At 34.1% G+C, this 26,189-nt stretch overlaps 4 protein-coding genes across 4 annotated transcripts in view; 1 reads left to right on the top strand and 3 right to left on the bottom strand.

Moving 5' to 3' along the window:
- Nucleotides 1-26,189, top strand: part of LOC120625586 (band 7 protein AGAP004871-like) — a 174,511-nt gene that overhangs the window by 125,492 nt on the left and 22,830 nt on the right. The window lies entirely within an intron of this gene.
- On the bottom strand, nt 1,447-8,531 carry LOC120625593 (cuticle protein 19-like). The gene is made up of 4 exons (XM_039892656.1): nt 8,432-8,531; nt 6,135-6,293; nt 3,311-3,407; nt 1,447-1,574 (listed from the first exon to the last, which is right to left on the bottom strand). Exons 1-4 carry the CDS (start codon nt 8,441-8,443, stop codon nt 1,447-1,449), a joined length of 396 nt encoding a protein of 131 aa, XP_039748590.1. The 5' UTR covers nt 8,444-8,531.
- On the bottom strand, nt 15,119-16,137 carry LOC120625588. The gene is made up of 3 exons (XM_039892652.1): nt 16,041-16,137; nt 15,812-15,965; nt 15,119-15,509 (listed from the first exon to the last, which is right to left on the bottom strand). The coding sequence occupies exons 1-3, from the start codon at nt 16,093-16,095 to the stop codon at nt 15,119-15,121; spliced, it is 600 nt and encodes a 199-aa protein (XP_039748586.1). The 5' UTR covers nt 16,096-16,137.
- On the bottom strand, nt 17,247-20,480 carry LOC120625592. Its single transcript, XM_039892655.1, is given in 4 exon segments — nt 17,247-17,412; nt 18,410-18,584; nt 19,185-19,296; nt 20,415-20,480. Coding segments are annotated over 4 exon segments (519 nt in total).

Here is a 26,189-nt window from a genome sequence, read left to right as displayed (position 1 = left end):
ATATCGACTTTTTGTTTATAATTACTTATGTTTTGTTTAACCTATTTCTTAAAATTTTGCACGAAGGGATTCGCGTGATCTATGTTTATATATCGATCGCACAGCTCTTTTCTGTGGTATAAATATAGTTTCTGTATCAGCAGCTCTGCCCCATAATAAGATCCCATACGACATTACACAAGTTGAGTTCATTATTCTGTTAACTAGACAGCAAAACTAGCAATCAAATAAAAAATCAGGCTTCTTCTTTTTATAGATTCTTCTTCTTTATATTTTCTATGCTATATCTTTTGTGAACGTTACAGTCTACTAGCAAACTTACTACGTATTTTACTATCGTTTTATAAGGTACACATATTTTGTGATTAGTTATACTGTACCGTGTGAAAAAAGTTACCTTGCAAGCCACAATACACATTTTGTATTGTTAATATCGCTCATTTAAGTTGTTACTGATCATAGAAGCGGTGATAGCCAAATGGGTACAACTTGGGCATTCCTTTCGGGGAGACCAAGTTTGGTCCATTCAACTTTAACTTTCAACTTTAACTTTTCAAAGCTTTAAGGAATTAAATATAATGATGAAAAAAACATCGAGAGATTACGATTGTGTGCTCAAAGTCGAGTGAAGGCAAGAAATCCGCAATTCAAACTTGACGACAGGTTACAGGATACAGGTTACTTGTCTTATCTTGAGATTCTTTTTAAATCGCAAAGTCAGTTAGTCTCCCTGAGCATCCGCAGGATATTATTCCCCGTTCGAAGAAATTACTTTCGGCATTAAACTCATTGCAATCAAAAAAGTTTAATCCATTTTCAACAATACACTTCTGTGTGGTTCTGTTTCGACTCATACTGAGTGTAACGCGTGCACAGAACTGAGCCTGCACGAAATAATATTAACTTCATTTTAAATATCTATTTATTACAATAATATAGTAAATAACAAATAATCACGCTTAGTCCTACACCTATATAACATTTACAACATCAGGTACATTGCGTACTTACATAAAGGCATATGTTGAGCTAACCTGGTGGGCTAATGCATTGGACCAACGTGTAATATGCACACTGTATATAACTTGCAACGTGTACGTGTGGTTCGCCGTGTTTTGACGGTAGATCAGAATAAAGTAGTCACCAACCCTCCTTTTCCCGCGGTTTTCGTACGAGGTGACTAAGCTAATTTAATGGAAAATGTTAAGCAGCGACCTCTGTGTATGCATATTTATGAGCAAACCTTCCCGTTGATAGAACTCTATTGTCCAGAATCGGACTAGTAATATGTATTAAGTCCCATCACGTTAGCTCTAATAATACTCTTAGCGTAAAAAAGTAATAAATAACTAAAATTTTGAGTCAAACAACATGGAGATCGTAGGAGGGTTTTGTTAGGATCTCTAACTTATTTAACACTAAGTTGACAGATAGCTTAGTATAATGTTAAAGGTGGGCTTCATGCGATGAAAGGGGCGCTGTTTTGTGCACCACGGCATTGAACCCGTTGTGTTTGTCGGCAGTGTAGTCCACTGTGCGGATTGAGCCGTCGGGCTCTACCACTGTGTACTGGCCTGTGAAAAAAATAACGAATGTATTTTCTAATAACTTCTTCTAAAAATTTATTTCCCTCACCTTTGCAAAGTTTGTTTGTTTGTCTTTCCTTAACGCCCTAATTAAGCAACTAATGAACTAGATTATTGACACAAATTTAGTTCAAAAGACGGAGAGTAACATTGACTACTTTTTATACCATAGACTATGCAGACGAAGAAAGAGCTAAAACCATTACAGCTAGTCCATACTTCCACACAAATATTATTATTCCTAGAGAAAATAACCTAGTAATATAAAATGCGGGTAAACAGAAAAATAACTTAATTTATTTGTCCTCAAAGAAAATTATAATTGAATGATAATGGTAATTAATTATTTATATATAAATTATAAAATTGCCTGTTTAATTACCTAACCTAGGCCACAATTTAAAAACAAGCCAATGCAGTTATGTAAAATAATTTCACAATAAAAATAAAAATATAGACCATCGTTAAAAATAGTTACACGTTATGATATAATACTCGTGCGTAAGCGGGACTAATAATTGTTTAACGGTTGGTTGATAAATTAAGACCTAATTATCTATTGACTATTAGGTTTACGCAAGTGTTACAGAACTACCAATTGGCAAAGTGGTTAGCATGTTCAACTACTAATCATGAGCTCCTGGATTCACGGGTTAAGCCAATAATCGTTTTTTTTTCCTAAATTCGCGATGTTGGACTCCGTTCCTCGAAAAACAAGCTTAGCAGTCTTCGGTCCCGGTTATGATCACTAACATGTGATAGTTATCGTTAAAACCCGCCCGCATTGGATGGAGCAGCGTTGTAGGTCAATGGGGTCAATGTTGGGACATTAAAAAGCTTTAGAAAAGACTTGGTGAAACTAAAATTAATATGGATAATATACGGATAGTAAAAATATACAAGCAATATTTTCTAAGATGCAGTTTAAAAGTAATAGCAAGATGATCCGATTTAGCTCGATCTTCGATTCAGTTACTTTTTCTACAAGTTTTTTGACTTGTAGCCTTTATACAAATCACATAGTTTGACAGGAACAGTTTTAATAATCGTAAATTTTGTATGGATATCACAACTCGCCACTGCCTACCGGTTAGCATCTATTAAAAAAGTTACTAGACTAGATAACTGGTAATTGATATTATACATTAATTATACCTCAATGAGAATGCGAAAATTTATGTTGGTTTGAACTTTCTTCATGCAGGATTATTGTAATAACTTGAAAAAAATTATAGTTTACGAAGAGAGTGACGAAAGATTTTTATACCGATACAAATTTCCAGAGGATGGATCACACGATGCTGCTTTAACATCTCTTCATGCTTAAATTGCTCATCGGACCATTGGTTCGGAAGGTATATATAAATATAGGATATAAATCTATAAAAGTATAGAGTAGTTAGTTTCTGACGTCTGGGTCACAGGTTTAAGTTAACCTGACCTTTATCCCCTTTTTAAAAAAAAACTTAGAAAACGTCCTAACCGGATGCCTAATCATTTAGATTTCACAAACACTTAGATGGGCACTAACGTCGTTAGGCGATATATAAAGTTATACCTCCAATTCGCTGGTGCGTAATATTTAGAGAACTTGTAAACGTATAAACTCTAAAATCTTCTAAAAATGTTGACCTGTTAAAGTCTTAACAATATTAAACAAATGTATTAAAAGTTGTTGTAGGAATTTACTGAATTAAGTGCTGGTGAAAATAAATATTAATTACCTTTAACCACGTCACCGTCCCTACTTTCATGATGCGTCTTGATGTCACCGGTGTGAAAGTCATTCACTCCGTATTTGAACACATATTTCGGGTAGGCCTGTAACATTCAAAATATAACATTAGCATAGTTTTTGTTCTCGCGTTTCCTTAAATTCAAGTCTTAAAAGCCAGATTTTAATCCGCGACAAAGACGAGACAGACAGAGGTGTTATAAGTTTGACTTGTCTGTGCGTGTCCGTAGCATAATCCGAACGGATGAACCAATTTTGATTATGTTTTGTTTTTTTGAAAGGTGAATTAGTCGGGAGTGTTTTGAGCTTTGTTTGATGAGAATCGGCCCAAGACCAATCCTCTACAAAATAGCGGATTAAATATTTTTTACAACTTCTTCAATATGGGTAAGAAATTAAAGAACTTGACTTATAGAATACTGTACACTATGATAAATTGCAAATCCAAGATGGCCGCCACAAAATTAAGATATTAGTAATAAACTAGATACTATTTTTAAAAAGTAGTGTCGGAGGTTTTTTTTTATTTTCTATATTTAAATTTCATGAATATGACAAAAACACTTTGCTCTTGTTTTGCCACACAGATTTATTGAAAAGTTCATCATCGTTAGGAAGTAACGTCTTTGCCGTAACTTCCTTTTTATCTACGGATGCTGATTCCTTTAAGCTACTCACAACGTAAATTACTATGACCTTACTTGGACACAATTACCCATTGTTCGTGAAGTGGCAAGTGTCAAAATTTATAGTCAACAATGGAAATGGTATTTTAAGAAATTATATTGATAACTGCTGAAAAAATACTCCACTCGATGTACTTACACTTAAGTATATCGTAAAGAGGCTTTATTATCGCCTAACGCAAAAACCTACCCCTTTGGGTATTATAAGATTGATGTGTCTTTGTGTATGAGTCCGTGCGTGTTTATTCCATCATGTTTCGGATGAACCGATTTTGATTTTGTTTCTTTTGTTTGAAAGGTGAATTAATCGGAAGTGTTCTTAGCTATATTCGATGAACAACGATCTGAGATAGCCGCCGTCACAAAACGGCAGATTACATATTCCCACAACGTGAATATCAATTGAAAGGGCTTGACTAGTAGAATAATGCATAATTTTGATTTTTTTAGCGAAGGATAGCCGATTATGCTAAATTTTCGTTGTACATACCTATATCATCGAATTCCACAAAGTTTGCTTCTATATATAACAGATTTTGACAATAGTTTTCGACAAAAAAAATATTTCGTTCTTAGTAATAGTTTTTTAAGAAATATTTATATATTTTTTCCTTATTCAGTCTAGGTAATTTAAAAAAAATATATCACATATTAAAATATGTATATTATATAGAACTGAGACTTTCAAAACACAATTATTGGTGTTAGAAACTTTAACATAGATTCCCTCACCAGTTATTCGAACAGCGAAAAACCTCTTTGTAGAGATTTTATTAATGAGTATTAATTCTATTTAAATTGTGCTTTGAATATTAATATTTAAATAAAACGTAGGCACAGGTAGTTATTGCTTAGTCATCAGTGCAATTCTTGTCGCAACATTGTGTTCACATAATAACAAAGTTACATGACAAATTTGCACTTTCTTTTTATGTAAAATACTTAAGAATTTACATATTTTCAATTACCATAATCTTAAACTCATAACATAGTTCTATCGGAAAATGTACGAAAAAATATATCTCCGTGGATAACTACAGACTATTCCAGACTAGTCTTATGTCCATTTTTTAAATTCAATACTAGCGGACCCCAGCGCCATCTGTCGGGCTGATTTTTGAATCCAAACCATCCAGGGTGCCACCCAAACGCATATCAAAAAATTCATTCAAATCGGTCCCGCCGCTTAGGAGGAGTTTAGTGACATACACACGCACATAAGAAATATATATAAATAAAGATATCTGCAATTTATAGATCTATTACTTAGCAACGTTGGTCAATAAATAGCCATACTATTTAGGTATTTTATCACAACTTTGCTAAGCAACTTATCAACAGAAAAAAAATGGATTGGATGTATAAAAAAGGATGTTAATTTATGTATTATTACTTGTGTTTAATCTGGAGTAGCTATTGAGGAAATCCCGTAAACTATGAGAGATATGCAGTAACATACTATAATAACTGTGATAGCTAGTTGTGTTACAGGAAGCTGCTCTCAACATTGCAATTTACAGAGTAGCGCAGATTCATAAAAAGTTTACCTATGTGTACTACCAACCTAAACACAACTACATTATCTCCAATCTCAAATTACCACAGCAAGCACCAAAAAGCTGCGTTATGAATAGTCCATTTTTACAGCCCGAAATTAATAAAGTATTTTTTTCCTACTAATATTATAAATGTCAATGTAAGTTTGTTTGTTACGCTTTCACGCAAAAACTACTTAACCGATCCTCATGAAACTTTGTACACATATTCTTGGAAGTGTTAGAAGTAATATAGAATACTTTTTTTCCCAACATTAAGCTCGGTTCCTTGGGAGAGGGGATGAGTGTTGGTCGATTTTACACCATAACTCCGACAAATTATAACCGGTTTAAATAATTATTTTTGTACTATAGAGGTTATAATATGTGATTAATTTTGCCCAAACTGTGGTTGGAAATAGAGGACAGAACTCCTCAGCGGACAGCAGCAAACTCCTAATTATAAAGGCTTAATTACTTAATACTTTAATTTTTTTTAGATCTACAACTAAATTTAATGCCATATCAAAAAACTAAATCGAACGCAGACGAAGTCGCGAGCAAAAGCTAGTAGTTATATAAAAACACTCACGTAGTAATCAACGTGCTCGTCTTCAGGTATATGGTGGTGCAAGTCGTAAGTAATCTTTGGTTGGAAGAAGGTCGCCGACGGCTGCATGTCCACTGGTCGAAGGTATGTAAACACTCTTCCATATACGCAAACTATTAATGCTGAAGCTAGGAGTACGCTCTGAAAATAAGATATTATATTAGAATAGTCTATAAATTTGTATCGAAAGTGTATTTACATAGTCAAATGAGGAGATTATTGGAAGAATATTATTTAACAGGTGGTTAAAAAAACTATTCGTTGGCAACATAGGCTCAGGCTACCTGTATTGTGGAATTTCGTATAGACCAATATGAAATTTTATGATTTGAATGTCAAGCAGTGAACTTCCAAAGTCTGCGACGACAAAGAAATCTTGGTGATCGATTCAATACATAAGTGAAAACACTGAAAAAACACATACATGTAACCAAGTATTACGTGGGCTATTGAAAGTGCGTGGGAAATTGCACAAAAAGGTGACAGTGTCTTTGTGTCTTTGAAAACCTAATAACACTACTATTGTCAATTATTTATAATGGATGTGTTATACAGTGAGTGCGACCAATGACATAATAATGTGGGATTTATTATAATCGGAAAATTTACAATGTTAGCGTGATCTAATTAAACACAATCGGATAATGATTTAGGACTTTTTTGTACGACTGAAAATTTGGCAGTATGCACATAACTGTTAAAGATTGATTAACCGATATGGAGCTAAGAACAAGTTTTAAGTGCGGCCATAAAAGTAAACATACATTGACCCATGTAGAAAATAGAAGTGTTTCAACAAATTTTGTTTCCGAAATAGTCTCCTTTCTTTTCTTATAAGTAGAGGTTTTTAGGACAGAGCTCATTCGGGGAACTACTTTAGCCGTTCTTATTCTTGCTGCTTAGCAGCATTGCCGGTCTAACAGTCTTGGTTGCTATTTTAATTACAGGCACAATTTATAGGCGATGGCTTTCCAATAGCTTGGTCCGTCACAAAATAGCGATATTGCACGCCTCATAAGCGAAGCGTTGAGGTGGGTATTACTGTCAGTTTACGCACACCGAGTGATTCTCCAACTTAAAATGTCACTTTTTTTATTCTTTATTGCTTGTATGAGTGAATATAAATAGACAAATGTTGAGAAATCATGAGTGTTAAAAATAGTGTATTTTTAACACTCATGATATTTTTAAATATCTTTTTATTATTTAATCTAATTAAAAAAATTGTTTAAAAAAGTTCTGTCTTGGTTGTTCTAACGTCCGGTCCGTGTATCTGTATGTGGCGATCCCGTATCTTTTGGTTACGATAACGAGCGAAATATTTCACTTAACGTGGTGTTATTTTTTATAGCCTCCAGTATTTTGAGGAATAGAAGCCTATTAATTTTCACGGTATAATTAAATGTAGTTTAATTATTATTTAAAAATGATCTCAATTTTTTTGTAATGAATGAGATTATGAGGCGTGCACTTTTGGATTTTCCAACTATTTTAGAATACGTCTAATGACGAAGATGCTGGTAAGAAACGAATTTCAATAACCTAGATTAATATAGACTTTCCATTGCCGGCTGAATGACTATAAGCATTCATTTATGAGTTTCTAATAAGCAACCACAGTTTCCTACCTTGTATAGAGAATAATCCCCTAGTTTTCTAATTATTTGAACAAAACTCCGACTATAGAAACAGAGAAACGTGAAAACGTGACCGGAAAAATAAAAATGTGATGTTAATAATTTTTATCATATCTATAAATTGTAATTTGAGAAACCAAGGTTCCACCATATGTGTAAAATAGAAAATTTTCCTACATTCCACTTTTGGACTTAAGGTCTCTCCCATAGGTTTGCCCATAATCAATCATCTTGAAAAAAATAATCATTATCTTAAAATATCTTGCTAGATATAATTGGATCAAATCAATTTCATTAATTCTGTTACATTGTGACACCGATTTGGCTAACATCATAATTATTATGTTCAAATATAATATTAGAAACAAATTTTTGTTACTATAGAATAGTTATTAATATATAGTAATTCTATAATTTGTTTTTCCTATATTAAATATTGTCATTTTGCGTTTCCATGATAGAAAACTTAACGATAACGAACGATAACGAAAATCTATATTGTATATAAATATAAAGTTTTTGTCAAACCGTAGAATATAAATTATTATGAAACAGGTACTTATGAAACGTTATATATTTTTGTTAATTATTGCGATATAATTGCGATGATATTTTGTTATTATTTACTGTAATAAAGCTCACCTTAATGGCCATTTTGTTCGTTTATTTCCCACAATTACAAAAATTTAATTCACTAAACTATGTTATAGTTGTTAAATAATCATGTAATTTGAAGGAAGGTCTGTAGCCGTGTGTGTTAAGTGAAACTCCACTCGAGAATATATATGTCTGTAGAACGGGTGGGTGGGCAAGCGTTAGAAAAAATACTAGATCGTCGATCTATTGTTTATCAACAAAAGTGTCAACCCGAATCCGTTTCATATATCTTTACTTTGTCTACTCTTATGCAGCGGTACGCACTGTAGCCTTTTTATAGGTTAGCTTTTTATATGTTTTGTGCGAGATTTCATATTAGGATAATCGAGAGCTAAACCTGTGCCTTAAATTTAGGAACTTACATTTTTTTGCCGGGACTTCGTCCGTATTTTTAGAATTCAACACAATCGCTGCTTCAGATTTCTTAAATATTGAGAAACTGTTAAATTTTCAGGATTAAAAAGGAATTCTGCCTAAATCCTTTTCTGTATCCAGGATGCATTACAAAATCTATGCAAAATATTGTCACGATCAATTTTGCTAATAATCTGTAGTAGTGCATCTGCATCCATTATCCCTTATAACATGGAGACGGACTGACTGTCTGACTATACCAAATTTCACCGGTCAGTTAAAGATTAGTGCAGTGGCTGGGATAGTTGCGTACACTAAGTAGCAGAACCATTTTTCTCAGGTAATGAGCCACCACCGCGTATTACAAATACCAAAAAAAATGAATAATCAATTTAATCCAAAATCTTTAATCAACTTGGCGCAAAATTACGTTTTCTTCATTAGTTATGAGAATTTCTCAAGGTTTGTATTGTAAATTAAATACAAAGGGTATTAAGGCTTCTATTACTGTTTGCACTGCAAAAAAAATAACGAGTATTATTTTACAAAAAAAAAATCTTGTAAAAAATAATCTTGCAAATCTTTCATGTTTGAAAAAAAATTATAAATTAATTTAGAAACAAAATTGATACGCGGGTCTCTTTGTTTTTTAGTTATAGGCCCTATCGAATAAGCAAATAAAAGGATGTCCGCTTTTTAGGTAAAAAACACTGCTCAAAATAACATCAACTGCTCAAAATAGGCTTTCATAAAATACGCTACCATACACTATCTTTCGGGTTTACCTTAAGGCGGTCCAACGAGCTAGAAATCGTCCTACACTAACAAGCCATTTGGTGTGGTAGCTGACCATCACGCAAATTTTATTAGCACACCCTGCTTTATGACTGCAACTTCTACCGTACTCGGGAACAGCAGAGCGAGGGGAGACGGCCGCTTTGTATATTGACGCTCCTCATTAAAATAATACCAGTAATGATGGTGCCACCAATCCATTAAGCGTTACGGTACGATGTCGCGTAGGAACCCATAAGGGGTACGGGTTTAACTGCCGGTGAAACAGTGATAGCCCAGTGGTTAGGACTTTGGCTTCGCTTTCAGGGGCCCGAGTTCGAATCCCAGCACGCACCTATAACTGACCTTCTAAGTTATTTGTGTTTTAAGCAGTTAAATATCACTTGCTTCGAAGGTGAAGCAAAAAAACGTGAGAAAACCTGCATTCCTGAGAGTCCTCCATAATATTGTCATAGCCGTGTATGCACTGGGCCAGCGAGGTAGACTACGGGCTTAACCCTCCACATTGTGGGAGGATACCAATGTCTTATAGTGGGTCGATAATGGGTTGGTCATCCCGTTACCATCTTAGACTGTATCTTCACCTACAGGTGAGATTGCTGGCAATGGCTGACTACTGGTGGGATAAAAAAAGCCACGCGGCCAAAGGCAGACAGATTAGTTATACAGATAGGTATGTTTGGTGCATTAAAATATGAAAAACATAAACTAATTTAATGCAGCATGTCTTGGCTGTAAAATACAAGCAGCGTAACAAAGCAAGCAAGTCGCCTTATTGTGATCAAACTACGTTTCGATTATGTCACGATTCGCTTATAAAATTCTTAACATCACAAACAATGTCGGTAGAATACCATTCAACAGAATCCTAATGCAAGAAACAATATAATCTGTAACACTGCCTATTAACGTATTACATACAAAGTATTGTTATATTGCCATCCCTCTTTATCACTGTGATTGAGAAAGAGAAACATAAAAATAGAGTGTACAATTCATCGCCGATATACCTACTCTATTGGATAATCGAATTATAGATGCAACATTGGGCAAAAACGTATAGGCATTTACTTCCTTCCGAACAAGTACAGTGTGCGTCGTGGGAACTGAACATCACTTTAATTGTATTGTTTTTATGCGCTGACAAGTTAGCGCTTGACTGCGCTATTTTGGAATGCATTCAGCTGATAAACACCGTAAGGGTTTGAAGCGCCACTACATATGCCCGGATTCACTAATAACGGAAAAGGTAATAAGTGAGGCCTAAGTGAGCTACGCCTAAACAATAAAGATTCCTTTTTTTTTCTTTTTACAACACACACATCGTCATCTAGCCCCAAAGTAAGCATAGCTTGTGATATGGGTACTAACATGACTGAAGAATATTTTTATGAATAATATACATAAATACTTATAATACATGTATCGACAAACGCCCCACACACTGAAAAACATTCATGTTCATCACACAAACATTTTCCAGTCGTGGGAATCGAACCCACGGCCTTGGACTCAGAGTACAGAGACGCTGCCCACTGCGCCGGTCGGCCGTCAAAACCTGCACGAGAGTCCTGCATAATGTTCTCAAGGGTGTGTTGAGTCCACCAATACGCACTGGGACAACGTCGGTGGACTACGGCTTTAACCCGGGCCGATAATGGCCCATGGGTATATATTATTATGAACGGTTCAGCTGTAGGTAGGCCGGTTAAGTGATGTAAACTTATGAGTCAAATTTTGATATGATCGATCGGTTGTCGTTAAACATTTTATATAAAATAAATAATAAAAACTGTGGGTTCGATTCCCACAACTGGGTGTTTATCTCTGTATATTATAAGTAGGTATTTATTTGTATTATATTCATAAACAAATTCATCACCTATTAAAATTCAAAAAAATTCAAAATTCAAAATTCATTTATTTCAAGCACTTTTGAAACGTCATGTCTGTATGTTTGTAGTGATTCTACCACCGGTTCGGAAGGCAGATTCTACCGAGAAGAAGCCGGCAAGAAACTCAGCAGTTGCTCTTTTCCAACATCAACAATTTACATTTTGAAATTTATTATTCACAATCTACGCTTACTTTGAGTATTGATGGTGATGTGTGTATTGCCGTAGTATATTTATTTAAGATCCTTGTTTTTCAGTTACACCATCGTATCGTCAAAACTAAAATATATTACTACGGTTCATAAGAACTGGTACATATAAATATTTATAAAATATAGGTATTTAAAGCATTTCGCGATTCATTGTGGAAAGTGGGCTGCGATATTGCGCAACCATCCTCGCGTATTACTGACATATTGTTAGAGGATCAACCATAACCATGAGTGGAGAAATTCATGTTATTTGTAATGGCAAGGTACTGACAATTTTTAAAATAACAATAACCTAACCTAACTTTGCATATGACGACCTCCCTTGTGCAGCTGTTAACACTGAGAATTATAGGCAGTCGGAGGTCCCGGGTTCCGGCAAAGGCAATTTGGGAATTTATTGTTTCTGAATTTTCTCTGGTCTGGTCTGCTGGGCGGCTTCGGCCGTGGCTAGTTACCCTACCGGCAAAGCCGTGTCGCTAAATAATTAAGATTTCAAGTACGATGTTGCTTTAAAACCGATTAGCGGCATGGGTTTAAAAAACTGTCAACAGCTTAGCCCGTTAATATCTTAGACTGCATTATCACTTATCATCAAGTGAGATTGCAGTCAAAGGCTAACTTATGCTGGAACAAAAAAATCAATATTATGTAGTACTTCTTCCTTAGACGTATCATTTGCTAGTTTGGAGGTTTTTTTTCGGTCATCATTTTTATTGAAAAGCGATCATGACAAATAAGTCCGAACTTGTCATAAGGTTCATGCCATAAGAATCTTTAATTATTCAAACACATTACTTACAACTCTGTAATAAAATCAGTAAAATACTAATCATCTGCTTATTTGTTCATTATTTGAGTTGGGCTCCGTTTAAAAATAGATAACGAATTTTGTACTGGAGTAGGCGATGTTATAACGACCGAGTGCGAGTAAGAATCGCACACTGAGCGTTCCGTACCTTGCAAGAAAACGTTTAATTCTTTTCATTCATTCGTTCATGGTCTCTCAAGACGGTTCAAACACTGTCTAAGCGCTTTTTTGTATGACTAAATAAGCCGATGCACGACCGACATTTACGGCCGGAATTATGGCAGTTGAACCCTTCGGCGCAAACTTAAGATCCCGTAGTATGCCTTCGTATCCTTTTTCGAGCAAGAACACCAAGCCAAGCTTAGTCATAGATACGGCATACCTCATTAATGCTTTTGCGCCATTCATGTCTTCCTTCCGCAACCCTCTTGGCGCAGTCTTTAAACGGTCACCTTTCCAAGTAGAACCTGTCGAGGAAACGAGAAGGTTCGATCCGGTGTACATGACCAGCCATGCGAGCGTCTCTGCTTTAGTAAAGCATAATGACTGGCATCCCGGATTTCTTAATTATTTTATGTAACTATAAATCTATGTTGTCGGATTTTACCCTTTGCTCGTGCTTCAAGACATAATATTATGATTCGAATTTCCTGAACAACAGAAGAAAAAAGAAGTTATCCCATAAAAGATCCATTGCTCATTTTAAACCCTTAAAATGGAAGTAATCATTTGCACAGTTATCGTTATAATGATTTCAGGTTTTCATACTATAAAATTTTTTACTCAACCTAAATTCCTTACTGAAAATTATTGTAATACAATCGTAATAATAAACGTACTCACGTAACACTCGCTCACGAGGTTAATTTTAAGTTATTAGGTACAACCAATTTTATAAATGCATGTTTAAGCGATGCATTAAAGCTGAAACAATAAAAGAAGAGTTTTCATATTTTATCAAAAACGACAACAAACAAGTAAATCTAAAACCATGTTAAGATATACATTTTTCTACAGTGTGCCAGCAATATATAGTTTTGAACTCTATATAATTAATATAGAGTTCAAAGCAATTGTAAATAGTTAAATTCTTAATATATTTACGTGTATAAAGAAAATCTAAATTAAAACTAGTTTAAGTTTTAAGTTAATGTTGATACGAACGTAAAACGTATTAAGGGCATGATAATCGTTGATATATTGTCCGATTGAATACGATTACGTATTCAGTTTTAAATTCACCTACTGTCCTAGCAGTCCAACAACAAGTCAGTCACAAGTAAGAATAAACTTTCGCTATGCTTTTAAATACATGCGAAACATGAAACAGATCAGTCTAAGGCAATATTACCATAAGTAAACAATTCTAATAGCAAAATGCGGCACAAAAATCCGGTACTTGTTAAGCAAGACACGCATCGAAACTATTGCGTTGCATTATGTCATTCAAGTGTATGTATCCAGCGTTTAAATGAAAACCGAAATAATTCTTCGCAGGCTTTAGTACATTATGTACCGTCCCTGAGACTGAAACCGACAAACCTAGTAATAAAATATTTTTTAATAAACCACTGCCATAGTTTTTACTGAAAGTAATAGGATATCCAACCCAACATCACATGCAAAATTTAAATCATGTGACTCTTGTCACTATTATGTAAGCGCCGCGTAGCGTAGGTACTATGCGTGTGTCGGTCTTTTTACTTCAATATGGTATAAGTAAACACTTAGAATGGTTTGAATTCGTTTGTATACAAAAATAAATAAATTTTTTGATTTAATATTTATTCGAAAACATTATTTCGTAATGCGGTTACACGTTGTATAACTTTATAGTTCAGATTGTTGAACAAAATTCATTGGTTTACATTTTATATTTCGTTATTTATTATCTTTTAATATGATGACTTCACGGGTCATATCCATCATTATAAACTGATGACAGACATGGTACGGGTCTCTGGTCGTAGTCCACCAAGCTTGCCAAATGTGGATTGGTAGAATACACACGCCCTTGCGAACTTATGGACAACTCTCAGGCAAGAAGGTTTCCTCACGATGTTTTCCTACTCCGTTAAAGAAGTGATATATATATAATATACATGACTTCTTTAAATTTTTATAATAATAGCTTAAATTAAAACGCACATAACTCGATTCCAGAGTCGAGCCAATATTTTTTATGTATTTGAGTCAAGTCCCTCGGTGAATACGTTACTCGTCCCGATTATCACTAACATGTGAAAATGATAATTAAAACCCACCAATCCGCTGAAGAAAGGTGGTGGGATTATGCTAAAAACTCCTCTCTTCTACGAGAGTGGCCAGTAAAACAACATTAGACCCTGGATAAATTTAAAATTTTATGTTAGATTCTTGAATTTTAAACTCTTTTCTAAAATTAAAATTATTTTCTTTTACTGTAGGTAACTAAATAGATAACAGTACAGTAATTGAACTCTCTTCTCGCATTAAAAGTATTTTATTTTACTGTACTGTTATCTATTTAAAAAAAACAAGATGTTTTATATAATTTTAAAATTTTATCTAAAGTACCGTAATAAATTAGTACAAAATCAATAACTTGGAACCTGTTTAAATGTAACTATCAAAATCGTTCACAATAGTCAGATGGTCGATAACGATTAGGCGCATTCCGAGTTTTCCTTTTATTTTTATCTAAGTACACTTTTACTTTTTCTTTGTTACACTTTGCGGTGGGCTTAAGATCGTTCTCCAAGAATATCTCATAATCATCATTTGCTTTATTAGATTCTTTATAACGATTTAGTTTATTTGTATAGTAATTGGGAACTTCATAAGCATTGTAAGTCTTATTTTTATTAAACTCTTTATTGAGTATTGTATTAACTGTATTCATCTCTTGGAGTGGTTGGAAAATGTCAACAGTTGATATCATATTATTCGGTTTGGGTAACTTATATTGGAGTAAATTATCAGAATTCAAATCGAAAACTTTAGCACTCTTAAGTTCTACGCTGAAAAGAAAACAAATCATCAAAAATAACTATAATATTAAATCTACTTTTTTATATATGTTAAGTAGACAAAACGGAGTTTTGTTATTCCTTTACAACAAAATGGAGCTTCAAAATGTATTATCTAAGGACACTCTTTAGTACTTATCTGTAAATTTCAAAAATCGACTGGTTGGTTATTCTGTAAGATTTATTTCTTATAAAATACCGCAATTTTTAAATACCAAAAATATAGTAACTGAATCTTAATAACAATAGAGAGATAATATGTGATAGCAGATAGCATAACCAGGAATTTTTACCCATAACTGGAATCGTCAGCAAAATATTTTACATGTACAGGAGTGCCTTCTTTATCTTTATATGTATATTTCCCTATGACCGTTCCATTCGGATATTGCTTTTCATTTTTATACTCAACCTTGTTATTCGAATCATTTTCTTTAACCGGATAACCTTAACAAGAAAAAACACTTAAAAATAATCAGTGACGATGGTTACTTTACATTTTTTCTATTAAAATATGCGTACTTGTAACCATTGAAAACATTAGCACTAAGCAAATACTTGCGCTTTCATAATTCATTATCGTAGATTTCTTATAAATTCTTAAAAGAAATAATCTAAATCTCAATATCAAGAAAGAGCTAACCGCATTATTTATTAATGTCAATGGTGACAGTAATCTTACATAGTATTATTTTTTTAAATACCTTTTTTTATGGTTAGAGATTAAATCTCTTTAGTACAATAAAAAAGCAACTATTTCTATCTTTTCTGTGTTCTACGTAACGTAACGTAATATTTACCTTCTTTATCGTCTTTACGTGCATTTTCCCATGACCGTACATTAGGCTTTAACATTTTTAAATTCAACCTAGTAGTGGATAACGTAACCTAGTTCTTGTTTGTCATTTGTGGATACAAATGGAGTGCGAATTTTTAAATAGGGCTGTATTTGTTTGTTCAAACCAATTAATGGGTTTCTTATTTAACTGCTTTAATACAGAACTGTATTCCTAAGGTCCTATAGAGTGGTGATAGCGCCGTGGGTAGGAGCTCCACTTCACTTTCGGAGGGGCGAGTTCGAATCCCATCACAAACCCCTATCTTTTCTGAGTTATGTGTTTTAAATAATAAAAAAGTATCACATGCTTCGACGGTGAAGGAAAACGTCGTGAGGTGCATGCTTGGGAGTTCTACAGAATGTTCTCAAAGGTATGTGAAGTCCACCAATCCTCAATGGGCGAGCGTGGTGGACTACGGCCTTAATCCCTTCTTATTGTGGGAGGACCCGTGCCCTGTAGTGGGCCGGTAATGGGTCGAATGATGAATTTCATTATGGTAAGATCAAGGTTATCCCAAACATTACTAGATTTATCTGTCCAAAAGGCCAACTTTTAATAAAATACTCGTATTAATTAAATTATTATTATTGTAATTAATTTTAAATCGTTGATTTTATGTTCACTTCTACAATGGTCTAGGTACTTAATCAGTTTAAGCAACAGATCGCAAGACCCTGGGCTTGATTTCCGGATCAGGCCGAAAATTATGAGTCGTTGGATTTTCCCGTCTATACATTGCAGTTCCAGGCCGTCATTTTAAAATATTAGAAATACTTGAATAAAATAAAAAAGGTATGCCGTATTATTTCAATGTATTGCTCTTTCCAAATGAAACAATGTTTTCCGGTAAATATAATATAATATACTTGTCTCAAAATATGTATTTTATCTAATAAGGCGGTTGTAATACTTCCGAAGGTCTTTTAATGATCTTTTCCACTTTCTTCTTGTTTGGCTTTCTTGGTCGAGTCCACGATACTAATGTTTCAGTGGAAGAAATATCTTTGGTAGATTCCTCTATATAATTTTGTCTCCTAGGTGCTTCGTTCATTATTCTGAAAACCAATTAAGTAGTAGTAATTTTGAAACGTGCATTAAAATTCATAATTCATTTATTTCAAGAAGGTTTAGTTTTTAAGCTCTTTCGAATCTTCAAGTCAGTTTGTTTATATTGACTCTATAACCGGTTCGAAAGACAGATTTTACCGAGAAGAGCCGGCAAAGATTTCAGCAGACTACTTTTTTTCAACATAATTTTACAATCTTATCTTTAGAAGTTTTATATCTTGTGAGAGATGAGAGCGTAGCGACCTGCTACCAAGCAGCCTTGTAGTTAAGAAATTTATCAATTTTGTAGTAGCCACGATTAATTAAATGTGCATAATACATTTAATAAGCTTTTATGTAATCAACCATCTTGTGTGGTCTCAAAGTATTGATTGGTCCTTAATAGCAATTTCCGTTCCGCAAATAATTAAAGTAGTAAAGCTATAGGCGCTATATTACAATAAGAGCTTGGACTTGTGGTAACAACTCTAATCTGTATTACCTAAGCCTTAAATACACTGACCTCTATTTGTAGTTATATAGAAGACAATTCTGGAATTGTCTCTACCCTTAATCACCTCAGCGCGCAACACCTCGCCAGGGAGGCCGTCAAAACAATAGTGATTGAGTGCTGCGTGTGTGTGTGTGTGTGTGTGTGTGTGTGTGTGTGTGTGTGTGTGTGTGTGTGTGTGTGACTGTCTGTATGTTTTTGGCGTTATATTACCCGAACGGATGAACCGATTTTGATTTTATTTTTTGTTCGAATGGTGAATTATTCAAGAGTGTTCTTTCTTTTAGCTACATTTGATGAATTTCATTTTTTATTTACAACTCCCTCAATATGGGTATCAAATGAAAGGGCTTGACTAGTAGAATAATGTACACTATATTGAGCCTGTAATTAAACCGGCAACGGCAATACTGCTTGGCGGAAGAAATAACGATGGCGGTACTACTCAATTTCATAAATATTAATATTATTATTTGTTTTCCGGTTATCCTTACCTATATCCTTTTCCATCAGCTATATAGTCGATGCGTCGCGACTTTCCCCGTGGATCAATATACCCGTAGCTTCCAACGACTGTCCCATTTGGGTACTTTTCTTCAGAACGATACTGATTGTTCCCTGTCTCGGGGTCTAGCACATTGTAGCCAAAAGAATATGTACCTGGATGGCCTGTTAAATATATTAATATTTTAACAATTCAATCTAAAACTACCTATGCAAAATATGTGAATGGAATGTACGGAATTCCCTGTAAGTACTGTAATGAAGCAGAGATCGCTACTTAGCAATAAAGCCACCTTTTGTAGCCTACTACCTCCTTGAAGAGGTGGTGTACAAATAAAGAATATACAAAATGAGGGGTTTTTTGGGACAGTCACTATCATGTTTCAAATTTGCTCAAAGTTGTCACTTTGACATTTGGTATACTATATTTTTTTTGGTATACCATAGCCATGAAATATAATTACTCAATCTAATAACGTGTAATCCATACTTTATACTAAACGTTCCTACAATTGGATCTACTGCACCATTATTGAAATTTGGCACGTATATATCACCATCGTGATACACATTGAATACTTGCTTCTTTGAAAAAGAATCTGTAAAACATTCCTACTAGATAAACACCTTCGTTAAAAATACATAGATAGCTTACATCTTGGAGGTGGGCATGGGATTTTTTTTATTCTGAAAAACAAATGGTTTCTTAGGCATTTAAAAAAAGGGACTAAAACGCGGGCGTACTAAATGAGGCAGTTAACCTACCGTCTATATTCGTAAAGTAATAGCTAGGCATTTGTGAAGCTAGGCTCAGCCTCTTTTGTCTTGGTGCTGGAGTTACTTCGTTATTCCATAATACTGCAATTATAATTAGAACCTGAAACAAAATGGGAGACAATAATAATTTTGACGGCCGATTGGCGCCGTGGGCAGCGACCCTGCCTTCTGAGTCCAAGCCCGTGGGTTCGATTCCCACAACTGGTAAATATTCCTGTGATGAACTCGAACGTGTGTTTTGGTGTTTATCTGTATTATATATGTATAAAGTATTTATGTATATTATTCATCAGTCATCTTAGTAGCCCATAACACAAGCTACGCTTAATTTGGGGCTAGATAGCGATATGTGTATTGTCGTGGTATATAAAAAAATCGAAAGTAATAAAGAATATGGCTGGTATGACCGCATGGCTGGTAAATTCGCTCCAATAATAAGTGCAAATACTTATGGTATACTAGGAAGGTTATTCAAATTCACTAGCGATCTCTACTCTTAATTTATTCGTGTACATGCCAGATCAAATTAAACGTAATGACCGTTTTTCAATATTAACGTCATTATGATTAATGTAAGACATTTGTCTAGCGGCCGTTTGATGTCGTGAGATTTGAATGTACGAGCATTATAAATTGCCATACATTCATAATTTTATAGTGGTCTTTTAGATTTTATATAAGGACACTGAGTAAATTTTTTTCACTCATAGATTTTGTGTTTTTTTATATAAATACCAAAATATTCCTTTTTTCGATATTAATAGTATTTTATTTTACGTCAATGTGAAAATATACAGTGATAAAATATAGTGATTAAATTTTTTTTTATGTCGTCAGATATTAAGTGAATCTTAATTTTACTCATTTATATCAAACAAGAAGCTTTCCTTGGCACGCTTCTGAGAAAGGAAGCTTCCTATAATATTTACAACACCTGAAACCAGAAGATCTAAAGTATTTTATTAATATCTGTTTTGTTTTGAGACATTCTTCTTACGTTTTGTTAGCGTATATTTTTTTTCTTTTAACAATCTCCTTATAAAAATCATCATCGCGAATAATTGAAAAATTAAATTGTCAATGAATATTGAACTTCCACACAAAGTGAACATATTTTTTAAAAATTAAGCGCTCAAACAAATCCTATATAAAAGAGACTATTTTAGTAACTACCTATTGATATAAATGTATATATAAAATGGATCGAACATTATTTACCTGCAATGACAATGAAACATCCATTTTGGCTTCACACTATCAAAAGACACTCAAAGGTTTCCTCATAGAGGAAGTGTATGTGTAAACTCACAAAAAGACGTTGTGGACATGCGTGAACTTTCAACGGACGTCTCCTTTTAGTGGTTTTTAGCCGGCAAAAACGAGCCAGTTGTGATTTTGTGGGTGAAGGCGATTCCGACCATATCCGTTGTCAATAGGGTTACCATACAGGATGTTTTTGTGCTAAAATAATATAAGCTTTATAAAAAGACATTCGTAACTTAAGAGATGGTGCTTGGCCTATTTTTATATGTTCCTTAAAACTTGGTTAATATTCTCAAAAGTCTGATAACTATACCTTTACACTCTCAGTTTGACTAAAATGTTAGAACCGGCTAGACAATTTCGTACGATCTCTGACGTATAAAGAAGAATCACACATAAGCACAGGTACAATTTAGCGATAAGCTTTATTTTAAAGTTAAATCTGCATCATAGTATAATAGCAGTGGCGTGCATAGAGGGTATGCACAGGGTATGCAGATGATATAAAATGAAGAAAAACTCCAGTACGAGTTATGAAAAACATAAGGATAGGCTTTGTAAGAGTTATAAAAAGCCTACCCTTAAGTTTTTATAATCAGTAGCGCAGATAGCTTTAACTCTATTGGTGCCATTTAATCGTATTGGTTACGTTTTGCATTTCACAGAACAGCAGAAAAAGAGAAGGTACAAAAGATTACAGTAATACCTTACGTGTAAAATCTGTCTTTACACGCTAGAACACGATTGTGTGCCTCATTTATCTTACTATTTTCTGGTAATAAGAGATTTCCACATATTATGAACTAAAATTGGGTTTATTTTTAACGCGCTTGTGTTATAAGCACAATAAAAACCGTATAATTGTCTACAATGTGTTGTTTACTGATGGATGTCACTTATTAATTTTATTTTGGTAAATTTTCTTTTTTCAATAAATTTTTATGTTTTTAAATTTTTCTATTATTAGTCTTTTTGTTATGTTTTTTTTAACCCTGTCCACTTTGCCAACGATTAGACTGGTAAAATGCCTCCAGTACCACCTTTGTTAATTTTTTTTTCAGGCTATATAAAAAGTATTAAAAGAAAGGAACAAAATATGTAAAAATAAACGAGAGGAATTAGAAATTTTTCTACTTTGTGATAATATATTGTTGTATTACTTTGTATTTATGGTAACCCTTGTGTTTTCTGATGTCATACCATTAGGCAAAGGATAAGGAACATTTTACGATGTGACAAACTCTTTTGGTCTGTTAACGGTAGCTTTGTTGTAAACAAGACTACTCAATTAGGATTTGCAAATTCTAAGATTTATGGGAATTACTAACAAAGATCCAACAAATCTTTCTTTTTTTTTAATTGAAACAAAAACTATTCATTTGCTTAATTAGAAAAGTACCGTTATATAGGACAATAAATAAAACTCCTCTTAGTCATCATTTTGCTTTCAAGCGTCTACGTCGGTGTTTTTTTTTAATAGCAATGATACTAAAAACCCCTCGGTAGTCAGCCTCAGTAAGAATTGGGAGGCTCCGGGATCTAGCAGTGATAGCCTAGTTGCTAAAGCTTTAGTTTCCTATCGGGGGAACTGATCCGGTGACTTTTCGGAGTAATGTGCGTTTTTAATTTAAGCAATTATAATATCATTTGCTTTAAAGTTGAACGAAGTCATCGTGAGGAAACCTGCATGCCTAAACGTCAATAACTTCGAACTTGGCCAGTGCAGCGTGGTGGTCTGGTCTATGGCCTAAACCTTCCTCATTCTGAGGAAGGTTTAGGCCATAGACGATGACGGTATGATGATAGTGATGATGGTGAAACCCCTATAGAACAGGACAAAAACCGTGTAGAAAACCATCTCTCCTCTTCCCACGTGTGTAGTACGAAGCGACTGAGGGAATATAACGCAAAACGGGCAGCACCCTGTTTGCTACTACTACTATGTATCTATTGCGATCAAGTAGTATACTGATAACGCCTTAGAAATTATACTGGTGTCTCCTTAATATTTTTTAAATTGGATTTTCCCTTTTAAATACTTTCATAACTTTCTCAAAATGTTCACTCCTGTCGTGTATTCCATCATGCTAAAACAGAGAAAAGAGTTATGGTCACTTTTATCAATCATCGCTCTAAAAGGATCGATAATAAATATGACGGTGTAACGCAAAAGGCGCCTTTGAGATAGCCGACAGTAACTTCGCAACGCCTACCACCTTGCTATGCACATTTTAGGTTAACGTTGACAGATAAAATTTTCTATAACAAAAGCTTATGAAAATATGACTAGAATTTAAAGGCTATGGCGATTTGAAAAAAGCTTAATAGAATATTTGTTTTATTTATGTTCTAATCTAAAAGTTGGCAGTGACAAATAATGCGAAAAATAAATCTGTGTCCTTAAGGTAGCAAGCTTTTGTCGCACCGACCTCTTTTTTGTAGGAATTGTAATTTACATAATCATCAATTCAACTGAGTGACGTGCACTGCGAAAGTTCTATTGTATAATGTACAATAGATATTTCGTAGGGAGTTCCAGAATCCACAGTATTGGACCGCTTGTTTCCAGCGGCTCACAGCGACTTGCGTGATGTCGTCTGTCCACCTCGTTGCGGGCCGACCTAAGCTGCGTTTACCAGTGCGGGTCTCCTTTCCAAAATCTTAGGGCTCCAACGTCTATTGGTTCTCCGAACGATGTACCCGGCCCATGGCCACTTCAGCTTCGCGACTCGATTACCTATGTCGGTAACTCTAGTTCTTCTTCGGATCTCCTCATGTCTGATTTGATGACTTAGAGATACTCCTAACATAGCTCTCTCCATCGCCCACTAGATGACTCTGAGCTTTGTTATGATTAGCCCATATTTAGCGACCACGTTTCAAATCCGTAAGTCATCACTTCCAACACGCACGTGTATCCCATACTAATAATATTTGAAAATATCACGGTTGGACCACTGTTCTGATCTTGACTTAATAAGGGACGGTACCCTTGAGGGGAAAATTAACTGTAAGATGTAGAGAAAGACAGCAAAACCAATTTTTATATAAAGGCAGTTTGTACCTTGGTATTATACATAGTAATTTTATGTCTGGTAAACTAAAAGGTGCTCGCGAGATTTAAAAAAACTTATAAGCTAGAAGTAGTACAAAATAAGTTAGTAAGTTTGTTTCGTAAGAGCAAATTCAACGTTAAAGATTGCGGAGTACGAAGATTTATCATATTATATGTGCAACAGTACAGAAATGACGTCGGTAAATCTGGGAAAGCGAAGACTCAAGTGGGAAGCACGCAAAGTCGAGAGCCATTGCGAAATGTCTCTGTAAATATTTAAAATGTGACTCCATCCAGCTACGGCCTTATGTCGGCCGTAAAGATAAGTAACAGTTCTAATAATACCTTATCTTTTTACTTTAATAGATTGTTAATAAGCTATCACTCTCTTGATTTAAACCATCGTGAACCATATTCCGTAACCTAGATATATTTTGAGTTTTTAAATCTGCATAATTGTCTGAAACAAATTAATTAATTAATTACAACCTCAGACTATTTTACTATTCCGTTAAGTTTTCTGAACCATGTCCTATAATAATCTATTCTTATAACAAAACTGTAACTGGAAGATTTCTGTACATTTTATATATTTGGAAAACTTTAACCGGGGGATGGTTTATAATCGATACTGAATCCAAAACAGATTGTTATTAATTTTTGTCTGTCTGTCTGTCTGTCTGTCCGGGCATCATGTAAAAAGTACTGAAAGGATTTAAACAAAATTTGGCAAAGTTGTTGCTGGTATTCCGGGTTAACATATAGGATACTTTTATCCTGATAAACAATAAGTTTCCTCCAGGAAACGGGATGAAATTTTTTATCAATTTTACTTTATAGCTCCGTTAAATTTGTGTATACTATCAAGCATTTATTGTCTAATTTTAATGGAGATCTGATAAATATTGTCGGAGATAAAGGACATAACTCTTCGCAGATAAAAGCAAGGCGCAAGGCATATAAGACAACGATCAAATTAGTTAATTATATACCTGCAAATTCATTTTTAAATTTTTCAAATTGAACCTATCGCTTAGAAGTTGCGACGGGTATATGGTGCAGACGAAGTTGCGCGGGTCAGCTAGTTTTGTATATACCAAAGAGATTATTTTGAATGAACTATGAGAATAAGCTCAACTCTAAATGAAATCATGAACAAACTGAAAAAAAACTCAACTCTCTAGATGTCAGTGTATTTTCTATGACTATGGCAATATTATCTATGACTTGGCTTGTTTTCAAACTTCCCTTAAGTTATGTACGTAATAAGTTAACCATTGCATGCATTTTTCTGCATTCAAATAAAGCAAACATCAAGTAGGTACTACAGATAAGAACGTCAAAATAACTAGCATAAATAAAATAATTAATTCTCTTTGCAGACTTTAACCTGCCACACGAGCGCAACTTTTGTTACATCCGAAAAAAAAACATTGTCAACTGTTTTTCAGTTAACACGCCAAAAGATTGCCACGTTTATTGTACTATTTTAGAAGACGGGTTGTAAAGCTGAAATTAGAAATTTTAAATAACTTATAAACATTTATTTAATATGATATTATCAGTTTCCTTCAGTAAAGTAAGTATATAGAAAAATAATAAAAAAAATTGTGATTAAAGTTATTTCCCGTTTTTATTTCGATCGTGAATAAACATGGAGATGTAATCAAACGATCTGCCACCTAAGGTCATGAGCCATAAAACGATGCTATTTTATGATGCGAAGCCTACTATCGCAAAAATACCATAAAATTTGTCCGGTATTTATGTCCTCACAAACTAATATTTTTTAACTTTAATACCAATAAATTTGTAATCCCCAATATGGGTTTAGAACAATATTATGGAGCTATAATCTCTCTTGAAATATGTGGGATACATTTTTAGTGTACGTCTAAATATGAATTTACATTAAGCTCCACAACGGGAATTTTGTAGACTTTCCCATAATTATAAAGTCTAAAACAGCTTTCCTTTATAGGTTACCAGTCAAATATTATGATTCCCATTTTATTATTTACGGATTCCTTTTAATTCATATTTACATTGAAGGAATCTTACATAGTTCCAACCGCACTTAGCCCTTTGTAGGTATTATTTGCATTAACTGTACATACTCCGATTTCACTATGCCAATGTAATAAATCCGAAAGTTTTGCGTGAAAGAAAGATAACTAATTAAGCTACTTTACTATTTATAACACATTTAGTTTTTTTCCACAAATGCTAAAAACATAAAAAAAGAATTGCGCTTCAGGTCATCCTGTTCTTAATTACCCTGCATTTTTCCAGGATAAAAAGTAGTCGATGTTGCCCTCGGAACTCGATCTTATAAATATATATCTTTGCAAAAACCACATCTGTTGCTTTGTAGCTGCCTGATCGAAGAAGAAGCCAACAAATACACTTTTATACCGACACTCGTGCTCAAGAAACCCAGTTAGCAATGCCAATTTCCTAGCTCGTATATGTATAGTTTATTTACAGAAATATCTAACACCTCATAATTATTAGCACGACTCTAGGAATCGAACCCAGCATCTCGTAATTCGTAATCGTATCTCGTATACGTATTTAAACCAACGCCCAATATTATTTCCTTATAATATTTTCTCTTTCACTGACCAAAAATATGATCTTCGTATTAATCTAATCCCCAAAAGTGCTGGAAAAGA

The sequence above is a fragment of the Pararge aegeria genome, chromosome 8 (genome assembly GCF_905163445.1).
Source record: "Pararge aegeria chromosome 8, ilParAegt1.1, whole genome shotgun sequence".
NCBI classification, from domain to species: domain Eukaryota; kingdom Metazoa; phylum Arthropoda; class Insecta; order Lepidoptera; family Nymphalidae; genus Pararge; species Pararge aegeria.
The sequence above is the reverse complement of the archived record's forward strand: the minus strand, read 5'-3'. Positions and strand labels throughout refer to the sequence as shown.

What these genes read in the sequence shown, in the direction of transcription:
- LOC120625593 (XM_039892656.1), bottom strand. An exon ending in ACGAGCACGTTGATTACTAC is followed by an intron (nt 3,408 to 6,134) that starts GTGAGTGTTTTT and finishes TGAATGTTACAG; the next exon opens with GCCTACCCGAAATATGTGTT. An exon ending in GGACGGTGACGTGGTTAAAG is followed by an intron (nt 1,575 to 3,310) that starts GTAATTAATATT and finishes TTTTTTTCACAG; the next exon opens with GCCAGTACACAGTGGTAGAG.
- LOC120625588 (XM_039892652.1), bottom strand. Translation starts at nt 16,095, where the DNA reads ATGAATTATGAAAGCGCAAGTATTTGCTTAGTGCTAATGTTTTCAATG. An exon ending in AATGTTTTCAATGGTTACAA is followed by an intron (nt 15,966 to 16,040) that starts GTACGCATATTT and finishes TTTCTTGTTAAG; the next exon opens with GTTATCCGGTTAAAGAAAAT. An exon ending in GCTGACGATTCCAGTTATGG is followed by an intron (nt 15,510 to 15,811) that starts GTAAAAATTCCT and finishes TTTTCTTTTCAG; the next exon opens with CGTAGAACTTAAGAGTGCTA.